The following is an 8,845-nucleotide window of genomic DNA, read 5'->3' as shown; positions in this document are numbered from 1 at the left end:
GTAGCTCTAATACAGCGAGTACAGAGAGAGAGAGAGTCTCACAACTTACCTTGATGGAGGTGTTGAGTGACGTGTATCGTGACCAACGGCTTCTCCTGGCCTGGTGCCGTGCCCGAGGACTTGTGGCCAAATACTGAGAGCCGGTTGGTCAAAGTGTCCAGCTGCCGATTTGTCTGCGCCAAATGATCAGATTCGGTATGTGGGGTGACGGCAGCGGAGAGTGGGTGACGCACCTCTCTGGAGCGATCAATCGACAGGTGACCCAGCGAAATGCGGTAGGCTGAGCTAGGCGAAGGTCCGCCTCTGCGCTCGAACACACCGCGAACCTTCTTGAGCAGCACACGCAGGTATTCTTCCTCGCCCATTTCCTCCTTCTCGGCGTCCATCGACAGACACACGCTGACCTCCGGCAGCGAGAAGAATACGGAGAGGTCGCTCATAGCCAAAGGTCGAACCACGTGGGTCTGAGCGGCCGTCGAAGGTGCGGTGCTTAGCCCAGAGGCTTGGCTGGGCCGGGATCTGTTGTGCCAAGAGCCAAACGGTGAGAGAAAGCCAGACGATCATTGCGTACAGCCACGTACCGAACGGCCCTCGCGATGCTGGAGAGGAGGCGTAGGTGACGCTGCGACATGACCAAGTTGAACGACGGCTGGGAGGAGAGGATAATGTCGACGTTGGTGGCAGCGACACCGGGGCTGGTGCAGGCTCCGCCCTTACGCTGGAGCTTGACGTTGAGCTTGATGCCGCTCTTGTTCAAGACAGGTATGGCAAAGTCGACGAGCGAGCCCCCGTCCGAGGTCGATGTCGATGTAGAGGAGACGTCGAGCAGGGTCAAGTCAGTCACCTTGAGCACGATCGTATCCTCTCTGTCGGTTTGCTGCTGGCTCTTGGCCGAGGTCGAGGCCTGATCGCCGCTTTGGCTCGCCTTGGGCTGCCCTTCGGTGAGGACCTCAAGCGAAGTGAAGCTGCACAGCAGGCGACCGTTGCAGCTCTTCTGATCGTCGCCGCCGACCAACACCACTTCGGTCTTGCTCACGCTCAGCTGGATCGCCATTTCACCTGCTGCACGGCAGGTCGGTCGGCCATGAAGAGTCGCTGCGTCGTGCGGCTGATGAGTCGGTCGTGGGGTCGATGGGAGAGCGACTGGAAGATTGACGCAGACCGACGGAAGCGGAAGGAGGACAGTTGCTTCGCCAAAGAGGGACAGAATGGCCGCTAGATCCGCTGCCGAGACGACGACAGAAGAGTCGCGAAGTTGTCCAATGATCCGTTCGTTCAAGGAGCTGCGAGGGCAGCCCTGCGCAGACCATCGCGCCTCCCACAGCCCCGAGAGGAAGGGCGTTGGGCGCTCCGATTCAGTGCCCCGAGCGGGGAGCGACACCAACCTGGGACAGAGGAACGATCTGGTTAATCGTTCCGTACTGCAGAGGAGTTGTTATATACTATCAATTTTTTATATATGTGTACCCCAATGAGAGAGAGAGAGAGAGTACCTCTGAATAGAGAACGGGTGGACTTGATTGTGTTTGGAGCACATGAGCGCGCCCAGTGAGACCTCGGACTAAGAAAAAAATATGAGGGTACTCCTGATCATGCCGTTTTGGTTCAAGGTGTGTTGTACCTTGAAGTGGTCCGGGGCCGATAGCATGCTGACCTCCAGTCTTTGGAGATCCGCAATGTAGACCAGATGCGCCGTCGGTGGTCCAACAACGAGCGCCACAGAAAGAGACCTGAGTGCGATCTCGAGTGAAAGCGCCATTCCAATCGCGCTGGCCTGCTTCTGGAATTAGGAGAAGGGGTCCTTTTAGACACGCGTACATGACGGTGTTGGTAGGTGGGGGATACTCTACCAGCTCATCGTCCAGGCCTGACTCCTTGCTCATGGTGACCGGGCTCTTCGGCCGTCGCAGTGACAGCAGACTGCACTTGAGCGAAGCAAAGAGGTATCGGCAGGTGGCCAGGCTGTCCGCAGAGAGCTTGACCTCTCCACCGTCGATCTCCGATTTGAGATCAACCTTGCTCGGGCACGCCGCGGGTGAATCGCCAGCGTGGAGCAGTAGAGAGCCGCTAATGGAGAAGCCGGAAAGCAGTCGGTGGTGCGCAGGCGATGGCATGGTCGGAAAGTGGCGAGCGAACGTGGGGAAGAGGGAGGCGCTGAGACTCGATATCGTGTGCACATTCGCGTCGGTCAAGCGTAGCCTCCAAATCGTGGGCGCCTCGGGCGTTGCCGGGGCGGAGGAGGTGAGGCTCAACTGCGGCAAGTGGATGGAGACGACCGCTGGGTCGTCCGCAAGGTTCTCGTCGTGCCAGATACTGGAAACTGCGAGATGGAGATTGTGCACGCCAACGTCAAGCTGCAACGGGCGCCATCGCTCCAGCTAGCATTACCAGGCTATGGTGAGTGAACAATAAAAAACTGTAACATGCAAGGGCTTTAAGGGGTAAGAACCTTTTTGGCCAGCGACTGCCTCGCGCGTTGGAGCGCCGAGTAGCGGAAGAAGAAGCCGTCCTCGGGGCAGGTGGCCGAGATGACGACGGGTTCGGTAGTCAGCCGCGTAGCTAATGCGTGTCCCTCTTGTTCATCGGGCTTGCTGCTCTTCGATATGAAGGTCGCGGCCAGCCAAGAAATCCAGTCGTGGACGATGTGGCAGTAGACCAGCGACAAGCCCGAGGTGTGAAGCCGAACGTGACTGTCACCCGCCTCATCGCCCACAGTCACCTTTTCTGTGGACGGCGGCAAGCGCAGTGATAAATCGAATGCGTCCGCTGCGGCCTTGCCTTCCTCACTGGCAGTGCAAGAATGACGATTGGTGTGAGTCAACTGCTCAACAACGAGGCCGCATAGATTCGCGCGTACCGATTGGGGACGGTGGTCAGCAGAAGGAGAGGCGAATCAGAGGGTGCGGCCCCGGGCACGACCGGATAGCCCCACCCGGTAACGTGCGCGAAAGAGAATCGAAGGTCGATTGCGGGAGGAAGTCCCGACAAGGAATAAGGCGAATAGCCAAAGTCAATCAGTCCCAGAGACAGCTCGATGCTCGGCTCTGGAGTAGCAGAATCGGTTCCTTATGTCAGTTGCGCGGGACTGAGTGGCACAGATAAGCTGACATGCGAGCAGAGAGTACCGGTAGGATCCAACGCCGTGGCAAGGTGCTTGGCAGCACTTGGCTCACTGCTGAGCACCAGCGTTTTCTGCAACAGGGTGTCTCGTGAGTACGCTGAAGAAAGAAAGTTTGTCGGAGAGACATACGATCAGCTCGATTTGCGGCTTGGTCAGCTTGATTGTGAACGGCGAAGAGTTCGAGATCAGGAATTGTTTTGCAGGCTTCTTGTTCTGCGTCAGCAGCGAGTGGAGGTCGCCCAAGAAGGACTTGTTGAACAGGAACTTGCCCGAAACCGGCGAAACCAGAAGTTGAGTCTGTGACCAGCAACAACAGTCAGGGCAAGGCCTACGTCAACAGAACTAAGAAGGGAGACGTGCCGCGTAGCCTGTGGGACCATCGAGCGTTACGGTAAGCCCCTCCGTCTGCAGCAGAAAGCCATTGTAGATCTCATTGGTGTTGAACGTCGGAGGCACGGCGAAATGCTGCACTGATGGGAACGAGTCGGCGTTGCTGAATCGCAGGGTGTCACATGATACGACCATGGAGGGCTCGCCGTCGTTCTCTTCGTGGAGCCCCTGCCGGCACCCGGGCACCAATCGTCCCGAAGACCTCGAGAGTCGAACATCGAGTACCATCGGCGGCGAAGACAGCCAGAGGCGACGCAAGAATTCCGCCACGTCACTGGGCGTGTCGTCGTCCTATGCGCGGAAGACTTGACGTATCAGTGCCGCCGTCATGTGACGTTTGATTGTGGCGAGGAGGAGTACCAGAGCTGTAGAGACGGCGCGTTCCCTGCGAGGAGGCACGAAAAAGTTGATCAAGCTCTTGAGGGCCTCTTCGTCGTAGGTAACGGACAGTGGTGAAAAGGCGAAGTCGAGATGCATGAACAGAGGCGGCTGAAAGTGGGGAATGCCCACCACGAGTTCACTGGGCACATCACAAAATATAAGCCAGGCACTATCAGTTTACACTTGGCACCAAATTATGTACCTCAAGTGTTTGGCGAGCGGCTTCCGCCCGAACGAAAAGGCAACCGCGTTGAGGATGGACCACACACTGGCGTCGTTGAGCTCTAAATGCATCTACATTAGCTATGCACCGCAGCGATAAGACGAGAGGTTCATGGGCCCGTACCAGGTTGCATCTCCTCGGCGTTCCAGAAGAGGGAATGAGGCATGTGGGAGAACACGCCATCTTGCTCAGACCTGCCATCATCAAAATTAGCACTGAGGGGCTGGTCGGCAAGTACAGGGCGGGTACCTGCAGCTCACAAGCGGGCGATGCTTCGTGCGGTAGTTCAGGCCGTGTACGCCAACGTCGAAGACTGGTGGCTTGCTCTGGTCAAAGTTCTTGAATAGCGAGATGCCGACGGCGAATCCTTCGACGTCGAAGCAGCCAAACTCGTCGAAGGAGAAAATCTTCCTCGGTGGAACTGTGGCAGCGAGCGAGTTCCTCCTCTTTTCGTTCCCTTCGTCGTCGACGTCGAGGCGCGGTCTGTCGCCTTCGTCGGGCCGGAAGTCTTCCTTGTCCCCACCGTTTGACTCCGTGGCGGGCGAAAGCGGCGGTGACGTGGGCGGCAGCGGAGGGACGTTGCTCAACGAGAGTCTGGCCATCGCTGCAAACAGGGATATCTGGATCTCCGTCGGTGGAGAATTCGCTCGCCGCTCCTTCTCGCTTTCTTCAAGTGGGCTGCAGCCATGTCGCGGGTCAGAACAAGGTGAAGCGATGAAAGAGACGTACCCACAAGTCCAGAGACCAGAGCTAAGGGGGCAGATCGTACTCTTCTTCGACCATGATGTCCCACGCCCAGGAGAGCCAGCCCTTGTTTTCCCCCTGTGCGCCAGCGGGACCCTGAGGGTCGGCGGAAGCCGAGATGCTCTTGGCAGTCACGGCCGGGGAGGCCAGAGCCTCGTTGGGTTTCTCCGGCGAGCGCTTGGCCGCCGCCGCTCGTTGCTTGTAGTTGTCGATGATGCCCAGCAGCTGCCGGTATTGGTCTAGGTGGAGAAAGACTGGCAGGTTGCCGGTGTGAATGTCGATACGTTGCTGCCGCACGCTCCTCACTTCCGAGCCGTCGCCCACTTCGTTGCCCTTGGCTGGTGGGCCTTCCGCAAACTTCTGCTCCAGCTGTGAAAGGAAGATCCGGACATCCAGGTCGAGGTCTTCCACCACAGGTTCTATAGAAGGGATCAGAGGTTAATCAAGAACAAGGACGCTACGTGACCGACGATAGGCACGTACTGTAAAGAGTTCCGATTTTGCCCGGTTTCGTGTAGGCATCCATGCTCAAAGAGAAGCCGTCCACCTTGCAGGCTCTGCGTATTTCCGATTGTGGTGTGACGTCCTGTTTGTAGAGCGTCAGCGGTCAGCACCGTACACTTTATCATGGTCATGTTTGAGAGAGCAGAGACTGGGAATATACCAAAAATGCCTTCAGCCAGTTGCCATCTGTGGGGTAGCAGCTGATCTCTTGGCACGACGCGGAGGCGATCACTGACGCATCGCTATCGATGTAGGTGATGTTGAGGTCCTTGACGTGCACGATGACGTTATGTTTGATCTTTCTCACCAGCGATTTGATCCACCCCTCCTCGCCCTCCCCTTCTTCTGCTCACGCCACGCAATGGCACCACGGTGAGTTGCGCCGGTGCATGGAAGGTGGGGAGAGCACTTACCATCTTTCTTCTTGGGCACTTCGGTTGGTCGTGTAGGATCCTCGCTTACAGGCTCTCGCTCCGCGGCAGAGGCAACGATCTCGATCGAGTTGATCCACACCTGCATTCACCAGTTGATAGCAGAACGCTGCGCGTGAGGTGGTGCGCAAGCAACAGAGAGAACGAAGGTGTCGTGACGGAGCCGAACAGAGGTATCATGGTCCCTAGGTCGGTACCTCGACTGACTCTGACGTAAGCGCGGTCCAGGGGATGTGCACTCGCAACTCGCGGATGAACCCGCTCTGGAGGGTAATGGGCAGCGCCATTCGCTTCAGCTCCTCCTCGAGGGCTAAGGGAGAAAAAAAAGATTGATGAGAGATTCAAGGTGCAGAGGGAGGGAGCAGCGTAGGGGCACCTTGAACGCGGACAGCGATGTTTTGCAGCACGATGTCACCGCCCCAAAGGGAGAGTTGTAAATCAGGGACATTAGAGAGATACTTCTTGGCATAGCCTTCCACAATGGGCGACAGGTAGCTGGCCAACATCTCCCGCGACTTCTTCGCCGCGAAGTTGATCATGGCGTCGAATGCGTCGGTCGATCTTCTTCAGATTTAATTTGTGTGTTGCTCGATTTGCCAGTTGTGTCACGTGGTCCTGCTCCACAGGCGTCCAGCAAGAATCTCTCGCCCCTCCAGCGATTGTACAAGCGTTCACAGAGCTGCAGTCGCTACGCCCTGCAACGTGGCCGCAGTACAGGTGTCGCGCGTTTGTAGCAAACCTGAGTCGACGCGGCTTTTCGGAGCACTTTTCCTGTCTCCTTATTTTTATCAGTTTGCCGGAATTAATAATATCAAGCAAATAATAATTATAATCGACTAAATGCATCTCTCGTCGGCCGGTATCCCATTTGAGAAACGACCGCAGCTTCCCGCTGAACCCACGGTGCTGGCTGGCTTCTCAGCGGACGCGCTTACGCGCACCCTCCTCAACGGGTTCTACGTGGTCAAGACCCGCCTCCAGGTGCGTCGGCCCCGATACCACTTCTGCCATGCCTTCGTCGAGACGCAGAACCTCTGGCGTGAAGGAATCTTCGGATTCCTCCGGTACGCTCCCCGCACTTTGTTAATCCCCCCCCCCGATAGCGCGACTTCTTACCGGCATGGCGCAGGGGCAATGCTGCTGGCTGTCTGCGCGCGGTGCCCTACTCCGCGGCCAAGGTAACTCCCCCGTTGGCCTCAACCTCCAACCTTCTCTGGCTCAAGAGGGCTGGTGTTCGTTGTGATTGTTTAGTACGCCACGCACCGAGCGGTGGAGCCGTTGCTGAAAGAGCGCCTGCCTGCGGCAAGGGCCGAGTGGGTGGCGAATGGCCTAGCCACTGCGGTGGCGGTTGCGGTGACCTACCCGCTCAACACACTGCAGACGAGGATCGCGCTGCTGCCCCTCGAGCAGGCTCGGTACGCTCACATCATCAACGAGCTCGCCAACAGTAACGGTACGAACGAGCCGCATGCACCTTTGCTTTTGCGCTTTCTGCTGACTTCCGCCTTGATCTTGAGCAAAGGTGGGCTTCTGGACGGCCTCTATGCGGGCATCCTGTCCGTCATCCCTGGTCAGCTCGCCTACCAGGCTGGCCTTCACCTCGCCGACAAGCTGTTCCTGGCCGTCATTGGACCCACTGACGAGAGCCAGCACCCCACCAGGTACTCCAACGCACTCACATCGTTACTCGTAACCTGGAAGAGGAGTCTTACTGGGCACTATGATTCCTTGCCATGCACAGGGCCTTCGTTCAATCGTGTCTGAGGGCAACACTGGCCAACGTCTTGTCCTACCCCTTCGACACCGTGTGCGTGCGGATGCAGGCGGGGATCTTCGCGGACAAGAGCGTGCTCCACTGCATCAAGAGCATTTACGAGGAGCAGGGCGTCGGCGGCTTCTACCAGGTACCTGCGCACCTTGCGCCTTGGTTGGTGCTTCTGACTGACTAGCTGGCTGATTTCCTATTCATCGTTCATGTTCTTGTGTAGGGAGTTGGCGTCACGCTTCTCAAAGTGCTGCCCTTCGCCCTCTTCATGTACTTCGCCTTCCACTTCAGCAACCAGTGGTTCGAGAAGCACGGCCGCGACGAGCGCTTTTCCTCCCTCCACTCCTACCTCCACACCTACTGGCGCGCCCTCTCCACGCACCTCGAGACCGGCTCGCTGCAATGGCGGAGCCACGCCCAGAAGCAGTTCCACCATGCCGAGTAAAGGCCAACGCTGCCAGCCCATTAAATGAGGTTCTTTCAGGAGGATTTGAGCTTTCTGCTGATGAAGGAGACCCTGACCAAACGGGGGTGAGGCTCGGGGAAGGAGTGATGCAGTAGGGCCGGAGGCAGCTTGCTTTGTCTTCTTCTCGAAAGACTCGGCAGCCTGAAGAGCTCTGATGACAGAATTCAAGTCGGTCAAATGCGGGGTGGTGTAGTGCTGCTTAAATTAGGTAACGACACGACAGGGCAAGAGGAGTTGGAGCCCCTTGTCTCTTGTACGATCCTCAGAACCGACGTGTCCATGGTCTCACTCCACCGACGTGATTTGTGCACATTGTTTGTAAATCCATGCTGGCACTTTTGAATTAACAATAATCCAGGTGGTGCAACATTACCACTCTCCTTTGTGTCACACAGGAGCTTCAAGAAACCTGGTTTATACGCCTCACCTTCAACATGCCCAGACCTTGTTGTTGTCCTTGGTGGTGAGGCATTGGAAAACTGCACATACTCAGGTATTAATACCTGCCTCCACCTGTACATTTGGGCCTGGAGCACAACTTTTAGCATTTCAGGTGCGGACCCAGAAAAGGAGCACAAAATGGGGCACAAATCTGTTCTTCCTGGAAAGTTCTTCAGCTCTGGGAAATGGGGCGGAAACGGAGAGAAAACCACGGCACTCAAGACACCAAAAGCTGCAAAATAATAAACTTAAAGATGGAGAGGAAAGAGGAGGACGCCGGCACGAGTGAGGTCGAGGGGGAGGTGGACGACTACCCCCCGTGCCTTGGTGCAATTTTTGCGGCGTGATGGCTTGGGAGCGCTACAGCAGCGGTACGCCA

At 57.0% G+C, this 8,845-nt stretch overlaps 3 protein-coding genes across 3 annotated transcripts; 1 reads left to right on the top strand and 2 right to left on the bottom strand.

Moving 5' to 3' along the window:
• Positions 1-38: 38 nt before the first annotated feature.
• On the bottom strand, positions 39-1,054 carry ACA1_324060 (uncharacterized protein; the record flags this gene model as incomplete). Its single annotated transcript, XM_004349979.1, has 2 exons — positions 39-519; positions 582-1,054. 2 exons carry the CDS (start codon positions 1,052-1,054, stop codon positions 39-41), a joined length of 954 nt encoding a protein of 317 aa, XP_004350029.1.
• A 301-nt stretch (positions 1,055-1,355) lies between these two features.
• ACA1_324050 (uncharacterized protein) lies at positions 1,356-6,333 on the bottom strand (the record flags this gene model as incomplete). Its single annotated transcript, XM_004349977.1, has 19 exons — positions 1,356-1,421; positions 1,622-1,730; positions 1,819-2,354; positions 2,450-2,786; positions 2,858-3,044; positions 3,126-3,192; positions 3,251-3,418; positions 3,512-3,679; positions 3,737-3,802; positions 3,872-4,031; positions 4,095-4,176; positions 4,239-4,309; positions 4,365-4,793; positions 4,885-5,278; positions 5,343-5,445; positions 5,524-5,708; positions 5,777-5,876; positions 5,992-6,104; positions 6,171-6,333. 19 exons carry the CDS (start codon positions 6,331-6,333, stop codon positions 1,356-1,358), a joined length of 3,504 nt encoding a protein of 1,167 aa, XP_004350027.1.
• A 301-nt stretch (positions 6,334-6,634) lies between these two features.
• ACA1_324040 (carrier superfamily protein) lies at positions 6,635-8,004 on the top strand (the record flags this gene model as incomplete). The annotated part of the gene is made up of 6 exons (XM_004349975.1): positions 6,635-6,858; positions 6,924-6,972; positions 7,046-7,247; positions 7,317-7,455; positions 7,536-7,698; positions 7,783-8,004. The coding sequence occupies 6 exons, from the start codon at positions 6,635-6,637 to the stop codon at positions 8,002-8,004; spliced, it is 999 nt and encodes a 332-aa protein (XP_004350025.1).
• Positions 8,005-8,845: the final 841 nt, after the last annotated feature.

Source organism: Acanthamoeba castellanii (genome assembly GCF_000313135.1).
Source record: "Acanthamoeba castellanii str. Neff unplaced genomic scaffold scf7180000084470, whole genome shotgun sequence".
Lineage (NCBI taxonomy): Eukaryota > Discosea > Longamoebia > Acanthamoebidae > Acanthamoeba > Acanthamoeba castellanii.
Note: the sequence above shows the minus strand (reverse complement) of the source record. Positions and strands in the feature narration are given on the sequence as shown.